This window comes from Marmota marmota, unplaced genomic scaffold, assembly GCF_001458135.2.
Source record: "Marmota marmota marmota unplaced genomic scaffold, marMar, whole genome shotgun sequence".
NCBI lineage: Eukaryota > Metazoa > Chordata > Mammalia > Rodentia > Sciuridae > Marmota > Marmota marmota.
The window spans coordinates 4,864,521-4,887,191 of NW_026000316.1; the positions used below are offsets into that span (position 1 = coordinate 4,864,521).

At 33.6% G+C, this 22,671-nt stretch overlaps 1 protein-coding gene across 10 annotated transcripts in view; it reads right to left on the reverse strand.

Annotated features, from left to right (window-relative positions):
• The window catches only part of Diaph2 (diaphanous related formin 2), an 831,690-nt gene that overhangs the window by 394,097 nt on the left and 414,922 nt on the right, over positions 1-22,671 (reverse strand). For all 10 annotated transcript variants that reach the window (XM_048797310.1, XM_048797302.1, XM_048797304.1 and 7 more), the window contains one exon: positions 12,554-12,793. In XM_048797310.1, coding sequence (XP_048653267.1) covers positions 12,554-12,793 — 240 coding nt within the window. The remainder of the gene's footprint in view (positions 1-12,553; positions 12,794-22,671) is intronic.

Genomic DNA, 22,671 nt, shown 5'->3' on the forward strand with positions numbered 1-22,671 from the left:
AGAAGGTGATATACAATCAATCAACAAACATAAGAAAAAATGTTCAACATCACTAGCAATTAGAAAAATGCAAATCAAAACCACTCTAAGATTTCATCTCACTCAAGTCAGAATGGCAGTTATTAAGAATACAAACAATAATATGTGTTGGTGAGGATGTGGGGGAAAAGGCACACTCATACATTGCCAGTGGGACTGAAAATTGGTGCAGCCAATATGGAAAGCAGTATGGAGATTCCTTGACAAACGGGGAATGGAACAACCATTTGGCCCAGCTATCACATTCCTGCGTCTATACCCAAAGGACTTAAAAACAGCATACTACAGAGACACAGCCACATCAATGTTTATAGCAGCACAATTCACAATAGCTAAACTGTGGAATCAACCTAGATGCTCTTCAGTAGATGAATGGATTAAAAAAAACTGTGGTACACATATACAATAGAATATTACTCAGCATTAAAAGAGAATAAAATCATGGAATCTGGGCTGGGATTGTAGCTCAGTTGTAGAGTGCTTCCCTAGCATGTGTGAGGCACTGGGTTTGATTCTCAGCATGACATATAAATAAAATAAAGGCACACTGACAATTTTAAAAATATTTTTAAAAAATCATGGAATTTGTAGGTAAATGGATGGAGTTGGAGAACATTATGCTAAGTGAAAAAAGCCATTCCAAAAAAAGTAAAGGCCAAATGTTTTACCTGATATGTGGATGCTGATCCATAATGGGGATGGGGGGCAGCATGAGAGAAATGGAGCAACTTTAGATAGGGTAAAGGCTAGAGAGGAAAACAGAAGGCACATTAGGGTAGGAAAGATGGTGGAATGATATGAACATAATTACCCTAAGATCACGTATGGAGACATGAATGGTATATGACTCTACTTTGTGAACAACTAGAGGCATGAAAAATTGTGCTCTATATGTGTTCTATGAATTGAAATGAATTCTGCTGTCATGTACAACAAATTTGAATAAATAAATAAATTTAAATTTAAAAAAAGAAGCTTGGTTAGGTTCAAGCTCTATTAACCATGAACACATTTGACTTCTGATAAAATAACAATATAAAAACCTAATAAAAGTCCTAAGGAGATGCTTTAAGATATCAATTAATAATCTGGTCTTTCTCATATATTTCAAAAAACCTGAAATTTGGAATCAAGAAGGGATCTGAATGGGCCAGTCTGTGACTGATGAAAAATCCTTGCAATTCAGTATCTTCATGTTTCCCCCAAATATTTGAATGTAGCTTATAATACTTTATTTCCTTAAGCACAAATTTCCAAGTATTCTTTTTTAATAAGTGCACCTTCTCACTTGTTTGAATTTGAAGACTTGAGCTCCTTTCCTAAAACAATAACCCTTCACACACCTTATATTTCCTCATTCCTGGATGCTTGGATTATAAAGCGATCCCTCATACTAAATGTTAAACAGAAACCTTCTTAATTACTATTTATCTCGAAAATTTCATGACAGCCTCTTCATGACAGAAATATGATGGTTCTACATAATTATTGAATCAGAAGGGATATGGCATAGAACAGTCATAGAGTAGTATCACTTTTATAGTTTTGGAAAACTTCCTGATGAGTTTTATTTAAAAATAAAAACTAATGACATTTATTTATATGTAGAAAATAGTAATTTGAGAAACATTTTTAAAAATACCATTATTAGCCAGGCATGGTGGCGCTTGCCTATAATCCCAGTGGCTCAGGAGGCTGAGACAGGTGGATTCTGAGTTCAAGCCAGCCTCAGCAAAAGTGGGGATGTAAGCAAATCAGTGAGACCCTGTCTCTAAATAAAATATAAAATAGGGATGGGGATGTAGCTCAGTTCAATCACCAGTTCCCCCACAAAAAAAATAGTGTAAGAGGAAAGAGAGTAGCATGCAAATCAAGATTTTAAATGGGGGGCAGGAAACGAAGGGAGAAAAATCAAAGAAGGGCAAGGATTTGTGCTTGCCCCCATGAAATAAGTCAAGGAAAGTAAGACTGAAAATATTATTTGTATAATAGAAGTGAAGTAAATGTTATAAATGGGGCCAGTATTGTAGTATTCCTTTACAAAGAGGTAGAGCAGCTTTTCAGTGTGGGATATCATCGAGCAGAGTACTGTATTGTCTTGTAGTTAGTTAGCCAGTATTTATGAACAACACTATTTATTTTTCATGTGTGTTATTAATATAAAATCCATTCTGCTTTATATACACACACACACATACACACAGTATTCTCTCCTGTCTCTTGTTTAGTATTACAATGTTCTTTATCTAACAACTAGCTCATAAGTAATCCAAGGACTGGAGATATATGTTTTATTTCTCTTTATCCCTGCAAAATATCTAACACTGGTTTCCACAGAGAGTAAAGCCTCAATAAATATGATCAACTAGCTACCTAAGTTCTAACTAAAGGGAATTTAAATGAATATAAATAATTCTTAGATTCTCCAAAATTACCACAGAGTTTTATGTTCACATTAACTGCCACTTTATAAACCACCTTCCATGGTCATTGGTTCTCCTTGTTAAGACTGCACAATGCCTGAAGTAGGACAGCTTCATTTGACATGAAAATCAGTTTGTAAAACTGTAGCCATGGGTTTGTAGTTGGTGTTTTTTTATTTGTGTGTGTGTGGTGTGTGTGTGTGTGTGTGTGTGTGTGTGTGTGTTGCTGGGGATCAAACCCAGGGACCTTGTGTATGCCAAGCAAGTGCTCTTCCATTGAGCTACATCCTCAGCCCTGCAGCCATGTGTTTTCAACAACAGCTTCACACAGGGTTGAAATCCCCTTTGAACAGAGCTTTTATAGAATAAAAAGGCATTTGTTTTCAAACTTACTAATTATATTCACTAAATGCTGTTCATGTTGTCAACTTTCCCCCACTGTGAGAATTACAAAATCAGTCATAAGATTAAACTCAGAAAATGACTACGGCAATTCACAGAATACTAAGCCAGCTGGGTTCATTTAAATCCTCTATGGAAACAGTCTTTGTGGTGAACCAAGTAAGACCCACAGCTAGTCCCATAAATCATCATTTTTTGCCTACTCCAGTACTGACAACATGTATTGCCACTTCTGGTATGTGGGGGGACTCATCATAATCATCCCCCAAATTTTGTAAACTAGAGAATTATTCATCTCTGCCAGTAATACTACTCAGAACAGCTCACCATCCTCATTATTGTTTAGTTACAATGAATTCAACAAGTATAATTATGGCACAGTATACGCTTTACCCTTTTCTTTTGTATTAGTGTATGAGAATATAATTTTTGAAAAAAAGAATGAAAATATCGATATATTCTTGTTCACTGTTTCCGTGAAATAGATTTGTATTGAATGAGTCAAAACTAAGCCATAAGTGGGCTGGTGTTGTGGCTCAGTGGTAGAGCGCTTGCCTAGCATATATGAGGCACTGGTTTCAATTCTCAGCACCATATACAAACAAAGAAATAAATAAAGGTCTCTCAGTACTTAATAAAAATTTTAAAAGGAAACTAAGCCATACATGAGTCCTCTACAGAAATTACATCTTTCACTCCAGTTCTGAATACAAATATATATAGTTGATTTTTTAATACTTATTATTTTCAGAATCTAAAGAACATAATTTGGCAACTCTTATTTTTTCAATTCTATCTACAATTATTTCCATTTATGTAAAAGAATAAACATTAACTTAATCCTGTTGTTCTGATAACATAATTCTGAAAATCACTCCTGGTTTCCTTTAAACTTTCTTTCTTTTCTCTGTCATTCTCTCTTTCAACACTATATATATATATATATAACATATAAGTTAAATCAGATAGTAGCCCAGGTTTTATAATATTAATCAATGCATCAATGCACATAAGGACCTGGTGTGTGTGCCTGCATGAGCATGTGCATTTGTGTGTGTGTTTAGGGGCTAAACTATTTTAATGTACATATAAGTATAATAGAGAAAAATATGTTGAGGAACAAAAGGAGTCTTTGAAGCAGTCAGTATTGACAAGGAGTAGTAATCAAGTCTACATCAGATAAATTACATTTAGAAACTAGAGAATTTAAGAAACTGAAAATTTGGAGGTATAATGAAGTTTTCCCAAAAGCAAAACTACAGTATTGTAAATGTGATGATGTGTAAACAGATGTAATCAAATTCTGATAAAACAAGCAAGTATTAGCTAATTTGCACCAATGAATGTAAATTAATGATTTCAACTAAAAAAAAATCTTTTAAGTAAGCTCATGGGACTTCTATATTTTTAGAAGCAAGGAAGAGAATAAAGTATAAGTTCATTTGTTTTAGTCATGACTCACATTTTCAAAAAAGATATTCTGAGAAACATACTCTTTCATAACTACAACAATTTGAACAAGTATATCTACAAACGTTGTTAGTTCCTGTGATTAACATGATCATGTAGCTTTCCCCCTGTTGGGGTTGGCTTATTAGAAAGTTAGAATGTGGGCTACAGAGAGTAAGAGAGATAATAACTTAGCCAGACATTGTGGCACATGCCTGTGATCCCTGCAACTCAGGAGGCTGAGGCAGGAGGATAACAAGTTTGACATCACACTTAGCAACTTAGCAAAACCCGGTCACAAAACAAAAAGGAATGGTGAAGTAAAGGTAAAGTGATCCTGGTTTGAATCCCCAGTTAAAAAAAAAAAATAGAGAGAGAGAGAGAGAGAGATATCTCAAATAATATAATATGCATCCATCTCAAGGTCTTAAAAAAGAACAAACCAAATCCAAAATTGGCAGAAGGAAAGAAGAGATGAGAATAATAAAGATCAGGGACAGAGAAATAGAGAGAGACAGGCCACTATGAAGACAGAGGTAAGTATGACTTTGACCAAGTACACAAAAGTACACTATAGAATATAGGAAAGGAGACCAAACCAGATACCCTGCATTTTAGGAGTGGTAAAAGAGCTGATTTTCTAATTGAAGAACAATACTTCAAAGCACACAGGAGTATAAAGTCAAGGCAACATAATCAGCTGTCTCCAACTTTAACAGGGTGGCCTTTTTAAATTAGATAAAGTCAGAAGAAGCAGCCTGTGTTCATTCAGATTTTTAATGGCATAGAGGAAATAAGAGGTGAGGACTTTGGATTGGATGTCTGAGCAAATATTAGATTTATTACTGGAGAAATTACTGAAGCAATATTCCACACCCTGGGTACTAGGGATTGAATGCAGAGATGCTCTATCACTATTCTTTCACATTTTTCATTTTGTGACAGGGTCTTAATAAGATCCTATCGCTGGCCTCAGATATAATACCCTCCTGCTTCAGCCTCCTGAGGAGCTGGGATTACAAGCTTGAGTCAACATGTTTCACCGAAAGCAATCTTTCACTATCACCATTTGCCTAGGAGCATAAATCCATATGCACAGGTTAACAGTATGTGCTTCAGGATGTATAATGAGTAACAACATATGGTAATAGAAGATCTTACGGAAAACTATTTCCTTAAAAAAACTAAAATTAATATTCTATAAACTTAAACTCTTCTGGGCGAATTGACTCAAGTAATATTAACGTTTTCTGCCTTAGAGTTACAAATTTTGGTGTACTGATTTACACAATGAACTACAGAAAACAAAAAGATATGACACAATTATAAAGCCAAGTATAGAATGTCACCATTGGCATAATACCACAATATAATATTCACTTTTAAGTTTGAGAAACTATTCAGTGGTTCTTGATGATGAGAGCCCAGTAAATACAATACAATAAAATACATGGACTTAAATAAAGGTCAAACATCACATTAATTGAACAAAGGAAACTATTTAAAATTAAGAATGATATCCTATCCTTGTGTCATTCTGTGGAGATTAGTTATTCCAAAGGTCTAAACTAGTGAATGTTCTGGTTTCATTGTAATATAATGAGGTACAGACAGACCCTTAAATCGAAATGTTTGCATGCCCTGATCATGAATTATGAACAAATGCTACAGTGTGTCAGTATATTATATGCTGACATTTTAAATGCAAAGTACCATAATGCACTCCTCTACATTTTACCATAGCATAACATCATATATCACTGATTACCAAAGAGTGACTTGGATGGTTCAACAAATGAAAACTGTTTGCTGCAAGCAACCTCACCGAAAGAAAAGTTTAAAGGATCCAAAGAGAAGAAGAAATCTGGACAGAAGACCCATTATTTCACCTCACTTCTCACTTGGTAAAGGGTCTAATCTTCCTTCCATAGATTTTTTCCCCAAGCTAAATTATAAACCTCAAAGTCATTTTCTTCTTGACAAACTGTCAAATAATGCTAAACCCTAACAGGAAAAAGCATATTTTGGTGAAGTCAAATAGTCAGTGCAAATTACAAAAATAACAGGATCCACTGAAAAATTTGTTAGAGTCATAAAAGAAGCTGGATCCCACCTCTGCCTTTGTCACTTAGTGATCACTGGTAAGACATCTCTCTGGAGAGCAGATTCACATTTATAAATTTTGAGAATAGCAGTCAACATTGCCTGTATAAAACTGATATACTCAGAGAATTTACATAACAACAGGAGATGGCTTTATAATTATTCAGATTATTAGGTGTCATTTTATTTTACACACACACACACACACACACACACACACCCCTACACATCTTTATTGCCTGGATACATTTCAGTCTATTATAGGTAGAGAAACTTTCTATTAATATGACTATGATTACTTCCAACTGAATTTAAGGAAAAAAATAGAGTCCAAGTTTCATAAGCTGCCAGAGAGCCATAAAAATCCACATGAGGTGTTTGTTTTTGTTGTTTCTGTTTTTTCCATTTTCCAAAATCTGTAAGTGGCAGAGTTTGTTCTGTAAAGCTTTGTCGAAATGAACCAAGTATGACCAAAATTCACTTATAATGCAATGAGAAGCAGGGTGTGCCGCTGCTTTGGATACAGAAAACGCAGACTTATGTCCCATCTTCCATACTTTCTAGCTTCCTAATATTAGAAATATTATACAAACTCACGGGGATTTAGTCTTCTAATTTTCAAAATGGGGTTAATAATACTTAACTTCATTGAACACAAAGAAAGTACTTCACAAACTATAAAAGACAACTACCTAAAAGTATAGACTGTTTCCAGGATTTACTAATATTTGTAAGATTATTTTTCAGAAAATCCTAAGGTGTTTATTTTCTAAATTATCTGTATTTTTAAATTAATATTCCCATATTAATTTATTTATTAACCCATGATTGAAGGTGCAACAGTGGTTTAGGTTTATAGGAAACAATACATTTTTTATGTCTTTAAATATGAGCCATAACAAAATCTTATAATTACATATTTAAATGTTTTGCTGGTAAAAATATGCCCTATATACCTGTGAGAAACAAAATTCACTTAAAAAAACAATTAATAAAAATATTAACATTTATGCTGAATATTAACAACAAACTTCTAATTAATTAAATTGCCTTTCACTCAACAGCCATTTATTAAGGGTTTCATACATAATAGACACTGGGGATATAATGTAGAATAAAGTATCCACCCAAATTTGATGAGTTATGAATCTTGAGAAGGAGACTGAAAAATAAGAGTTAAGTTATAATAAGTCCTAAGTGAGGACACAGCAAGAAAGTGGTGTAGCCAGAGGAGGAAAGCTTCACCAGAAACCACCTTGATCTTGGACCTCACATCTCCAAAACTTTGAAAAAACAAATTTCTATTGTATAAGCCATCTGCCCTATGGTATTTCTATTATGGCAGCCTAAGATGACTAAAACACTAACCAAAGTAGTTTCCCCTTTTGACCATAAGTCTTTTTGCTGTAGACTGGAGAGGCTAGACTAGATATCTTCTTATGCTAAATTCTAAGTTTGTATGGACAGAATCCACATCATTTCAGCTAAATTAGACAATGTGAAATTTTTGAAGTATAAGTATATGAGATTTTTTTTCTTAGGTTTTTATAGATTTTTCTCTTGGATTATATATTTACAAATTTTACTGCCATAGACAGGAGTCATTTTTGTTTATTTTTAGGGAGGGTACCATGGATTGAACCCAGGGGTGCTTAACCACCAAGACACATCTTCAGCCCTTTTTTGTATTTTATTTAAAGATAGAGTCTCATTAAGTTGTTTAGGGCCTCACTAAATTCCCGAGGCTGGCATTGAACTTGAGATCCACCTGCCTCACCCTCCTGAACCACTGGGATTACAGGCATGAATCACTGCACCTGGCTATTTTTCTTTACAAATCATTTTTTTTTCTGATAACTAATCTTCCATATCACAAAGGAGGTAAACTTATTTTACTTCCCCCTCTTATAAGTTCTACAGAGAGGTAATGGATGTATCTTTATATATTTTGGGTGATGCCTATAATACTCTGTCACTAATACCATGAGATGGCCTTCAGGTTATAGAGCTTTTACTTTCACAGTCTATGTAAATGGTGAATATTAGAAATACAGTGCAATTACATTATCATGTTAATCCTAATGACTTAAACATATCTAAAACTTTCTCCATAGTGAACATACATGTTTTCTTTGGAGTTCTTCAATGATATATTTCACATTTGTATGTAAGCATACCATTGTGCTGTATCATAATTTTTGTGTTTTGCTTAGCAGAATGCCTAGAAAGTCACAATACTAGTGAAAGAGTTTCAGAAGTCTCTGGACAGTATACTAAACAAAGATTTTAGGCTTTTTAAAGTTATTAAGTGAGCTGTGATTTTTCCCCAAAATAGCCAAGATATCCAAACTAGTATACAAAAAACTAAAAATTTTACAACTTGCCTACCATGTTATTACTTGTTTCCAACATAAACCCAATATTCCAGGCAGTGTGGTTTTCTAATTCATTCTCATATATATCATGATTACTCCTAGTTGTGTATCATCATTAAAAAGAACTAGCATTTGTTTAACATTATAATTTCTCAATGTATTCTATCATAAATTCATTTTATTTGACCTGAAAACAACCACATGAAAATAAACAGGGGTCAGTGAATTTCCTCATGTGCAGATGAAGAAACTGAGAGTCCGAGTGGGGAATAGCCTTAGCCATGAATGTTTGGCTGATAATTGCCAAAGTAGTAACTGAAATGTGCTTAGTTTCTAAGCCCGTGGCACTTTCCTCTTGGGTACAGCTATGGCTTTTCTTCTTTTACCCTAATACTTTCTACTCTTCAAGATCTTTCTATCTCAATTTTCTAACATCATTCCTCTGAACTCCTAATCTGAGTGGTCATTAATTTTTGCAGTTATTGACAGTGTGCCTTGTGATGTCACATGATATTTTCTATGTATATTATTTAACTGTTTGCATGCTCCTGGTACACAAACCCATCAGTTTTGTTTTTTCTTTGTGTGTTTGTGCCTGCCTGATACCCCTTCAAATTTGGTATCCCTATCTTTGGCAAGAGTATTCTGTAGGTCAAGATCTGTCTTCCATTACAGGTAGTCTTGGTAGCACTGTTACTCAAGGTTCTTTGCTCTCCCCTTGGAAAAGCAGTGGCCCTGTAATACATTCTAGGTTAATTACACTTTAATTACAATATAAATGATCAGGGAAAAGAAAAGAAAATGGCTGGGGTTCTTACCTCCCAAAGGCAACATTCTTAAAAGATTTTCCTTCATTACTGCTACCTGAATTCTCTAGGCTGCCACAATTGGTATTCTTTTTAAAGGCCAACTTCTTCAGCTTTACCCCAATTTCTAGCTGAGCTACCTCATATTCTTCCAGCAAATTCTATGTTTACCTTGAATCGAGCAGAGTCACTTTCTATTGTATGCAAAGATCCTTATATAAAATACCTACAAAGCTTAGCACTTAGGGAGTGCTCAGTATTTTTAAATGCTTTGTTCTTGTGCAGATTGTATATGCTATTACATCTTGAAAACAAAAATAACAAATGTCTCTGAAGTACAGCTTTGCTATTGGTTAGAATTTTAATAACCAACAGGCAAGTACAAGGCAAACTAACATGTAGAACTCATCTCCACTGAAATGATTTTTATTACAGTTCAACACACTTGTTTGGTAACTCACAAAGTGATAATTCACTGCTGAAATTAATAAAGCATTTTGTGGTGAGGGTGGTACTTAGAGTAACGATACCCTTTAAGTGTTATCATTTGGTTAACCGATTTGTTTTCCTTTTCTTCCCAAATATCATAGCAGCCAATTGTGACCATCTGAATTTTTTATATTACCTTACTCTTAAGACATATCTGATAAGTTTAACTGTTTATATCAGGACTCCTTTTTAACTAGGAAAATATTTTAATGTACATTTTGGCTTCTAGTAAAATGCAGTTGATTACATTTAAAAATCACTGAGAAAGGAAATTAACATAAGAAAAATTAGGTGAGTAAACACTAAACAGGGAATTCTCCCTGCTATTTTGTAAATAAAAAAAAATCAAAAAAGAAAAATCAACCAAGTAACCATTCATGACATAAATGAAATTTAGCAGCAATTCTAGCTAATAATAAATTTGTAGTTAATTCCATTTTGTATAGATTATAGACCTAAGCACTTTCTATGTACTTCAGTAATTTTTTTGTCATTTTTAGATATCTATATCTATGCAGAATCCTTTATATTCTAGGAATATAATTTAAATTGTATAAATTATGGGAATATCATTTTTGTATATGACATTTTGCTTTATTAATGACAACTATTTCCCTATAATTATTTACCAGAAGATAAAAATTCTACTGAAAAGTGGGAGGGGAAGTATGTTAAAACCTTCACTTCTTTCTCTTTTAGAACACCTATTACTACATGATAGTATTTCCCACAAGATTATTTTTATATTTTATTTGAAGTTGGCAAAAATCTTTGTGCTGAATCCTTTGAGCATACCTCTAGTGATAGATGTCAGATCAGCATTGTGTGGAAGAACTTTTATTTGACAGGTTGATGACAGGAAGAAGCCTTTCTCCCAAATATAAGATGTAACTATAAAACCTTTCTTGAGATTAATGTAATCTTTTGTTCCTATGCATAAAGGACTTATACATTCTTGCTTCAAAGAAATAAGTTCATGTAATTAATTTGAATATGGTAAAATCAAAAGAATTGAAAATAAAGGAATGTATTTGTTCATATTCAAATTGTTCAAGATATTTTATGTGAACTAAATGTGAAATAGACATCTAGTATAAATATTTAATGATAATGTATGTTATTTTTATAGGCATCACCAAAGATCATTTTGGATTTACTCACTGTGCATTTGAAATATACTGTAACCAAGTTGTATCTTGGTAAGATATGACTTCATTAGTATCAGGCAATATGGCAGCAAGATATAATGAGAAAGTGCTAAAAATAGTTTTACCTCAAATCCAGCTATGATTTATTCTAATTTATTATGAACACTGCCTTAGTCCTCCTCTGGTATTATCAAATAATTCTTCATGTCCTCAAATATCGCAAGAAGAAGAAATACTTTTTTAAAACAAAAATTGGCATTTGCAAATAATCTCTATTTTCTTTTCTTATACCATTCATAAATATATGAGGAGTAAACAGATAAAATTTCATTATATATCTAATTATCTATACATGTTCATCTTTATGTCTGAGTTAGAATTATCAGGATAAAATCTTTATTGACAGATATTAAAATATCATTCTATTGATATGTAATACAAATCTACTTAATGTATGAACACAAAAGAAATTCATATCCATTCCTAGGGATTCTTGTTATAATGTACTTTAGGAACTAACCAAAATTCTGCAATGTTTTCAGATGTGAGAAGGAAAAAAAGTGAAAGCATGGTGAGATGTCAAAGATAGATTGCTTGTTTTCAGATTTATTTTCATCTCTAGCTTTCTTCTAGGCCTTCACCCCTGAGTCAGTTCAGTTTTCTCTCTGTAACAGACAGATCTTTTTCTTGAACAAGGTGCTTTGCCCCAGCCTCAAAATAGACACAGGCAATTACTTTTGGGCTTCTCTGTTTCTTTGTTTACTTTTCACAAAAATTCAGTCTGAAAAATAATATTATGAAATGGCACAATCAAAATAGTGAAGACGACTATCACTTGATTTTTTTTTTTTAATCTTTGAAGGTAATGCACATAAAAACCAGTGTAAACCCAGTAATACAACAGTCTTCAAATATAGTGATATTTTCTTAAAAGTAGAAACAGTGAAGTATATTCAAGAAGAAATTTCTGGCCATTTTCCTCATTAAATTTAGTTTCTCACATACTTTTTGGAGAGACATAAAATAAGTACAAATAGATTGGAACACAAGCATTATAACAGCATTTTTTGTGTCTATAAACTTCAGCAAAATTTAATCAGCAAGAATTAAGTACTGTACTACCAAAGAATTCAATCTTTTGGATTTTATAGCAATAATATTTTTAAACAGTTGTTTGTTTTCATTGAGATAGAATTTGCATACCATAAATTTCACTCTCAATGCATGTAACTTTGCAGATATTCGGTATTTACATTTAGATTAACCTTCACATCTACAAGATTATTATTATAAATTAGCATGGTAAAATGTCATCTTACCTTACAAAGGAAGTTGATCTTAAATCCCAAAGACTGGGCATTTCTTGAGCCTGAGTTCATGTAGTTTCCAACCAAAAGAACTAACTCTAAAAGTCTATTAAAGCTTTCACTTTTCTTCACTTCTTCACAAGCAAGAGTTACGGCTATGATGCTTGGTTTGATGTTGTTTACGTGTTCTTCAAATGTGAGCTTGAAAAGAATGCTATTGAGACGAGGCCGTAACATTTTCACTGAGCTCATCTGTAAGATGAAGAATACTCTATGAGAACATACATTGAAAGGCTGTTATTTTATCTCTTTAGTGGGGAAAATTTCATAGACAATATTGTAAAAGCCTACATTAAAGCAAACTGTCCCTGGGTATTCAAAAATATTATTTCTGTTTGTTTTAAACATTCCAAAGGAAAATTGTAACAAAGTTTCAATAACAGTTTCTTATTCATCTTTTAAAAATAAAATAAATCATTCTGATAGCATTAATAAATTATTATTGAAGCTGAATAGTTGCTATATGACAATCACATAATGATAAGCTATCTATAGAATTCAAGCTGTCCAAATCTATACCTCAAGTGAACTAGGGAAATTCATAAATAGGAAATTGAATTGAGTGAATAGTTGGGCCACAGATAATAGGTATACATGATGACAGAAAATATTAGTGAAACATTCCCTAAGAAATTACCTATTACTATGCAGTTTGAAATCAGACACCCAGCTCTGATTGACCATTTAATAATTTTAAATGTAAGATTTCTATTCATAAAATACATTAAATATTTATATATGTTCTAAGGAATTTCACCTATGTGACAGATGTTGATGCTAAATAATTAGGTTATGATAAAATCACATGAACTTACTTTCAAGTAAATTCTTTAAGAATTCTATGTTGGTTTCTTCAAAGGAGTTTAACTTTAGTTTTAATTAATTGTTTAAGATTGTATCTATACATATATAAATTCAATAAATTATCATATATACCTATGGCATAGCTTCTACATAAATAATTATTTTTAATTTTTAACTTGCTATAGCTCCAAATTATTTTACTAGTTTTTATTATAAACAAATTCTGGAAGAGAGGTTGGTGGAGAGTAGACACCATATAAACATTTATCTACATACACACAATGAACAGAAATTATTAACCATCCTAATTATCTTTGTTTTATAGTTATAGCTTATTTTCTTAAATAAAAATTATGAGCACAGCTTAAGCACATCAAATAATCTGAAAATACTTAGACAACATAAATGAAAGTCTTTAAAATGTAAAGTACCTTCAAAACCAGCAAATGAGCTGGGTGTTTAATGAAAGCTTCACTATAGAGGGAAAATAAATGGACACATATATACATATGCATGTGTATATATGTGTGTGTATGCATATGCCAATACACACACTTAGAACTAAAGAGAAATAGGTAGAGAGAGAGAATAGTATAAGAAAAAGCTTATGGGTTAGGCATATATGAGTTTTACAAATAGGTGCAGAAATATGGACCAAAGTATCTGAAGATCTCATATAAATGCCAAGAAACTGGAAACTAATCACATCAAAGGCTATGTATCTGTTAATGTTCAAATTATTTTATATAGGAATCTGGGATTCAATATGTATTTTCCCTTCATATCTGACTCTACCACTGTTTCCAAATCTATTTCCACTTTACTTTTATTTTCCTTTCACTAGTAAATGGTCACTACTAGAAAAAAAAGCATGTTTTCTATCATTTTATATGTTTAGGGAATAGTCAGCTAGTGTCCTTGATGGCTGAAAAAGCCATGCATCTACTTGACCAGCTGCTAATCACCATGGAAGTGTTCTCCTGACCATGCTTAGTAGGGATTCAGTTCGCCAAGGTGCCTTTGTTCCCAGATCAACAAGAAACATAAACCTTACTTAGATGTGCAGAAACTTTTAGTCTTGCTTATGTTTTAATATCATATGTCTTCATTTATATTATTATCCTTACTGGGCTTTGTATTTAAATCCTTGCCCTACAAGGTCAGAGTATGAATTTGATCTTTATTTTTTAATAATAGCTCCTACTGCAATAACATGATCAAAACTATACTAAGAATAGTAAAAATAATAATGGCAATTAACATTTATTGAGTACTTTATTACAGGCATTCTTCTACATATGTATGACACATGTATAAATCTGTTATGGTTTGGATATTAGGTGTCCCCCAAAAAATTCATGTGTGAGATAATGCAAGAATATTCATTGGTGAAATGATCATATTATGAGAGCTAGAATGGAATCAGATATGGATTAACAGGGTGGAAATAGCTGGAAGTTGGAGTATGGTTGGAGGAGGTAGGTCAGTGAGGATGTGTCTTTGGGGTTTATATTTTATCCCTGGTGAGCAAAGCTCTATTTTTCCTAGTTGCTGTATCTTGAGCTGCTTTCATCTGCCATGCTTTTATGCCTTGATATTCTATGGTATCTTAGGCTCAGAGCTTTAAAACCATGAGCCAAAGTAAATTCTTCCTCCTCTATGTTGTTCTTGTCAGTTCTTTGGGTCACAGTGATAAAAAAAAAAAGCTTATTAAAACGTAATTGTTTTGATTCGGCATATAATGCTTGAAGAAATTATCATTATCATCATCATCATCATCATCAACATCAACATCATCATCCATCATTGTAAAGATTAGGAAATGTCAAATTGTGTGTTGGAGAAATAGAGATTTGATCATACACATCCATGTTACAGAAGCCAGATTCAACCACTACATCACACTGCCTCTTAAGTCTTATTAGGAAAGAGAGACCAGCAGCAGGGAGACCATCAATAAATTATCAAAATGGCTTGAGAAACAGTTAATAAGGAAGAATGCTGGCAGTAGGCAGAAAAAGGATTGGCCTGATACAAGAGTCAAAAATCAATGGGACTTAGCAATTGACCATGTACAGAAGAAGGCAGTCGAACATGGCTCCAAGGATTTAAGTTTGCTCTGAGGCAGAACAATATGGGCATTAATTAAGGCAGAAGGTGAGGCTGATTTGGTGTTTTATTACGTGGCTTTTGTTTCAGAGAATGAATGTAAGTGAATTTCCTTCTCATGATCTCATGGTATCTACACTCCATTAAAGAAAGACTGCACTTTGAGAAGTTCCAAGCACAGAGTCTTGCATATGTTAGACATTCAAATATTTGCTGATGTTAGCAGCACTCCTCAGCTGACTAGCCATTTTCCAGATATTCTCCCAAGAGGAAGAATTATTGAACAAAATTAAGAGCTGATGGAAATATTTTACCCCCGTCCCCACAAATACCTCTGATTATGATGTCAAAACAGGAATGCAAGGGAATTATCATTGCTAAACTGCTAGCACTGGATATTAATCTGTTATCAATCACCCTGATTTTAGGAATAAGTGGTATATAACAAGGGAGGCCAGAGCTGCCTTTGGATCTGATAAATCATTCTTCATTCATTCATTCCCCTACAAGAAGGTTTAATACATGGCAGATGATAAATATGATAGGTGCTTTAAAAATAAATTATTGTAAAGTTAACGAATAAATGAAACTCCTCATTCACACAAATAAAAACTGCAATATCAACAAAGTGCTGGATTAAGAAGATGCATAGTTTGAACAGGTAAATTAGAAAGACAGGTAAGGAAGGAGGAGGTATCTTATGCAAGGTCATTTGCTACAAGGCATTCCAACAGTACTGCCCAGGACAACAAATAACTCACATTTGGAATGCCACATTTTTAAGGATATATTTTGAGAGAGATTTTTTTACCTAACCTCAGGAGGGAAAAGTATAAATTCCAGACCTATGATGTATGCTGCCATGGAAGAAATAGGGACTTCTGAATTACAGAGATATGAGATTGAACTACAGTTCAATCACTTTCTAACTGTGTGGCCTAGTGTAAGTTCTCTAATGTTTTACAGTCTTTACTTCCTTATCTGGAAAATATATTCATTAAATAGTCTATGCAAGTTGTAGAAACACTTAAATGAGATACTATGTATAAGGCTTCTTTTCATACTTACTGAAACAATGTAAGTACTATACACAAATGGCTATTGTTGTCCTTACCTTCTTTATTTCTTCTCATAAAGTTTCAGTAAGAAGGAAATATGACTCCTAATTGTTCTCTCAAACCTGAGGGAAAGTTCCTCTCACCCATAATTTAAGAAAGGGTGCTTCCAGAGTCCAATGAACAACACAGCTTATTATCTTTAAACACACCACAAAAATTGTGCTGTACTCTACTGAGCCATAATTAATTCATAATATACTTCTACCATTTGAAATATTATCTTTGAAAATGTGTTCTTTTAAAATCAAGAGACTTCGAGGAGGTGAAGCTATATGGGTATATCTCTTAATACAAGCAACAAATCAGTATGTATTGATTAGACCTAGAGAATTTTTGCAATCAAAAATATGCATTTTTATGATCAGACCAGTGTCTGATATATAACAGACAAACTTCCATCAAAAGATTTGGCTATGTAAGGAAATATCTTGGACAATCAAGCATGGGAAAAAATAGGAAGCATTGAACTATATCCCCAGCCATTATATATAATTATTAAATGGCTCATGTCTCATAAAGGCACTTGAATGCACCTAAGTGATATAAGTAAATAAAACAAAAACTCTGCTGAAATGTGTGCTTCTTTTGCATTGTGGTCCTTGGCAGCACTTTAGTTGACTAGCATTCTTTGTTTTATAATTCATTCCTTGAAGTGCTTATGGGAAGCTGACCAGGGTGTTGTATTACGTAGGGGATTTATTTGTGTTACGAGGTACTTGTCTATCAAATCACATCAAGCAACTCTCATTTCTTTAGCTGATCTGCACTATATTTTAAAAAAAAAAAGTGCATTGACAGCTTTAGTGAGAGCAATTACAAATGGGTTATTTCCCCAAAGAGTTAGACACAGTTTTGTTTATATAATTTGAATTTTATGTACTTCATACCTATACAGCTGGTGAATATTGATCTACTACCAAACTACCAAAAGAATTCAAAGAAACAGAAAAAAAAATGGCAAGAGTACAAAAATTATGTGTGAATGCACAGATCGCTATATGTCACATCTGCACTCATGTGTGATGTTTGGAGTTATTTCTATCACTTTTCCTTTTGAACTGCTAAGAAACACACCCTTGGGCTGGAGTTGTGGCTCGGTGGTAGAGCGCTTGACTAGCATGTGTGAGGCCCTGGGTTCGGTCCCCAGCACCATATAAAAATAAGTAAAATAAAGACATTGTATCCAACTACAACTAAAAAGTAAATGTTTTTTTTAAAGAAACACACCCTTAACAACTATTATACAAAAGCATAATGTAAACTCCAGTCTCTTCAAAATATAAATATTTAGAATTCATTAGAATAAACAGATAAATTTATAACACATATTCACTATTGTGACCAAGAGTTCACTGAATATACAAAATAATTTTGTATCTGTAACTACATACAGGAAATGAATAAATCTCATTAAAGATGGATGGATTTAAGTTAGAGAGCAGGCATAACTGCCTATAAAACTGAGATTCAGAGTCAATGACTGAGCAACATTCTGCCTGCAAGCATGAAAATAAAGCAAATACATCTGTCATTCTCTATTAAATAATTTTCTAATCTTCTTACTGATAATACCCTTCTTGAGGTCAGGGCCTCTACAATACATTGCTGTACTTCCAAAAACAAATTCAGTACTAGGCCTGGACAAAAAAACAATACATGTATACAAATTATAAGTAAATGACAAATATTTGCACATTAGATGCCATGAGAGATGAGAACCATAGTTAATCTGCGAATTGAGTCTTTGAAAAAGTAGTGTTGAAAACTGACACTACATCAGAAAAATAATGATGTGTTGATACAGAATATTTCCCCAAAGATAGTGATATGTGAGATTATGCATTGACAAATACCTACTTTCCTTTAGTCTGGAACAGAACATAATAACAATGTCTGCCCCAAAAGACACTGAAAACTCAGAGAAGAATCACACTAAGAAGTTAAGCAAGATTTCAAAAATTGCTTCTGAAAACAAGGGCTTCAGGCCAAGTAGGACCATTAAAACTGTTGTGGTGTTATGCTGTTGTTTTAGGGATTAGTTAATGATAAATGGGGAAAAAACAAGGGGGTCAGATTTTGATTTTTTGAATTTAATGAAAAGCAATCAATTGCAAAACTGACAGCTACAGACAACTGTAAACATCCAATTTTCAGGTGGATTAATTTTACCTTATTTCATTGCAAAAACAGATGAAAATAAATAATCCTGTCACAAGAATGGGTTATTACAAGAATTTAATTAAATGAACAAGAAAATAAATACGGGGATTTACAAATGAGTCATGGTGAATTTTCTTTTACCTGATCTCAAAATTATTAAATGAGCTTTTACTCACATAAGATGAATACACATGTAGAATTAAGAGGTACCATTCATGTATTCAGAAGGAATAAAAACAGAAACAATCAGGGCATTATATATCAAAACAATGAATACTCTGAATGCAAGCAGATAAAATAAAGAAAAAAGATGTTCCCTAATGAAGATGCAAACCAAAAATTGATTCAATATTAATATAACAGAGGACCTATAATTTTCTACCACACTAATTGCCTTTGATGATACATAGGAGAAAAAATTTTAAAACGCTTTTAAGAATTTTCTTTTCACCTGGGTAAGCTACCTTGAATAGAGCTTATGAACTCGTATAAGGCTTTAAAAAAATTAAATGCCACAGTGACTTAATAATCATACTTCCAATTACAGGCATAAATCTCTCCTCCCATCTTCAAATGTTTGTGTAAAAAAAAGAAAAAAAATGTTCCATGTGCTGTCAGCAATATCATGTAATCTGTGCTTTTCATGATAATGATTTTTATGTAGGCTATCTCAACATCTTTTTGTTTATAGCTTTAGAATGTTTTTAATTGAAAAATATGGGTAATTTTGAAATCAGAAAAACAAAGCACAGATTACTAAAAATACTAATTATTGCCTTCCTTTTCTCAGAAGATGTGTTAGTTTAATAGATGTACACAGTATGGGTCTCCATCACCAGTGAAAGACAAGTGGGAATTTCCATAGCTCTGAGGTTTAAGAACAGCTGAGCTGCAAACACTCTGAAGAGTCTAAAAGCTCCTGCTGGGGGTTCTAACTGCCAGAGCTTTCAAAGATCTGTGCTTTTCTTCCAGTAAAGGTACAGCACATAATTACAACTATGTACTAAATTCAATTCTGTTGGAGGCAGGTTGGAGGACAAGTCAGTGGGAAGCTATGCAGCCAATCTACCCCCCTAAAGAAGAGGATTATTGATCACAGAAGATGTGGGAACTAGCAAATCCCTCTTAACAGGAGGTCTGCTACTAGACAGTAGAAAGGTCTTTGTATTTTTTGTGTATGGGTTTTTTTTGTTGTTGTTTCTTTCCCTTTTCTTCCTCTCTTTCTCCTACCCCCTCTTCTCTTTATTTCTCTCTCTTCACCCTTCCCATCTGATTATATGTAATTAATTATAAGTCAACCCAATGATATGACTTCCAAAGAAACAAAAAAGTTGGAAAATGATTAACAGCCCAGCCACTGTCTCAGATAAGCTTTTTCACAATTTCTGCCAATTGTGAAAATTTTATTGTTTTATTATTATTATTTTAATCCCTCTTGCAGGAGAAATCTCACTTCTGGTATATGTCTATCCCACCTGGTGAGCTTCTGTTTTTATCATTTAGGAAGTTACATAACAATGGAAACTCTATAGGGCACTGGCCAGAGTTACAGGAATAAAATCAGCAGAGTATTTACTGTTTAAGAAGGCAAGGGCAGAAAAGGTTTCAAAAAGGAATTTAAATTCTTCAATGTTATGTGAGCCTTATGGATACAAATTAAGACTAGACTGAAAAGAGTTTACTTGATTTTGCATTTATGCAAAAAGACTCAATCAAGATTTGTTAGGTGCATATACATGAATAAAATTGACATGATTCATCTACCTATAGATCTTACAATTTAGTAAGGGTTGCAGACGTTCAACCTAACAAATGAACAATTAAACAGCATGATAATCTTTAAAAAGATGCTCTGGGACAGGTTAATAGGGAGACCAATTTTTGATTGATAAGTAAGTGATGGTGTCACTGGGAATGCAAAATCTAAGCTAATACTTGAAGAATAAGCAGGGGAGAGGCAGGCAGGGAGAGGGAGTAAGATAGGGCAGCACATAAAACAGTCCTGAGGTAGGGAAGTGCTGAGAGCCAAATCCAGCCATCATAAAAATGAAATACAATGTGGCTAAGGCATAATAAGCAAGAGGCCAAGCAGAAAGAGAGAAAAGTAGTAGATGAGTGCAAGTATCAGACCAGGCAGTGCCTTAAAGGCCACAGGAAGGAGACAATACTATAGTTTTACTGCTATAGAACAGTACTGATGTTTTAAGCAGATAAATAATATAATGCAATACAAATATACTCTAGAAATGCCACCATGAGGACAACTATGCTTAGACTGATTCGCAGAAAAAGGCCAAAGTGTAAGTGAGAGAAACCAGCTACAAGTATACTGTTAAAGCTGAACACAGTGATGGACACTAGTAATCCCAGCTACCTGGGAGTATGAGGCAGGAGGATTGCAAGTTTGAGCCAGCCTCCCCAGTTTAGTGAGACTGTGTCTCAAAATAAACAGTAAAAAGGGTGCTCAGGATGAAGCTCAGAGGTAAAGCACCCCCAAGTTTAATCCTAGTACTGTATGTATGCACAAACATTAAATATATGTTGTAATAGTCAAAGACAATGGCCATGCTAATCTGGACTAAGGCAGTACTAGTACAAATGGTAAGAAGTGAGTAGATCTGATGTATTTTTCAAGTGTGATTAAGAGGTAATTAATGTTCTTTCCTAGATCAATTTCAATTTATTATTTAAGGCAGAATCTTGATTGCTATTGGTTGAAGAGGGAATAAGAGCTAAGGCTTTAGAGAGTAAATGGAGACTAATCTTTGACAAAACTAAAGTGAGAAATGGAGAAAGGGCAGTAGCTTGCAAAGGCCTTAGGGTCAATGATAGATGTTGCATTCATTCATCCATCTATAGATTCATTCATTTTTAGACAGCAAGTGACTTATTTTCCCCCATAAATAATAAAAGTATAGTGGAGCCTGGCAAATTGAATATGCAATGGAAGCTAAGCAGGCAAGAAATACTGATATCTTTAAGTAGGCACAGGAGAGACAGATGCGCGCGCGCGCGCACACACACACACCCCAGAAGGGAACAGTAGCTAAAAGCACTGGCTATGAACTCAGACTGTCTGGGATTGAATTCTGTATCTGTGCACCCTTGGACAAGTTACCTAGCCTTTCTTGCCCTCAGTTTCATTCTCTGTAATATGAAGCTAATAATATTGCCAACTTCAAAGGGTTCTTCACAATACATAAGATAGTTCAAGTAATCATGCTTAGCACAGAACATGACACAGTAAGTCTCCATTATACTTTTACTACTCACAATACATCACTTGTAATGGTTCAATCTCCAGTACCAATAATAAACAAAAAAATTTAAAAATAATACCAATAATATTGGTAATAATAATTGTACATCTCTTTTTCTGAGGTTTGGCAGAAAATGAGTTAATGAAATATATGGGGCTGGGGATATAGGTCAGTGGTAGACCACTTGCCTAGCATGTGCAACATCCTGGGTTCAATCCCCAGCACCCCCCAGAAAAAATCATTAAGTCAGGAAATGCTAAATGTGAGGCTAAGCTGGGAAGATCACTTGAGCTCATGATTTTAGGATCACATTAGGCAACAAAGAAAGAGCCCATATCAAGAAAACAAAAAGATATGGCTAGAGATAATAGGCAGGATGAGAATGCAAAGGAGTTTTACTTCCATTCTGTAAATTCAGGGAGACATTGAAGGTTTTTGATATAAGAAATTATATGATAAACACATATTTTTTCAGAAGACTAAATTAATAGTGTTGATAGGTGAAAAGAGCAGACATAAGGCATCTCTAGAGTTTGGAGCCTCTCTCATTAGTGCAGAAGAGTACATGTATTCCTAAAGGTATCCTCAGTTAAGGTATTTGGGTATATTCACACCAAAA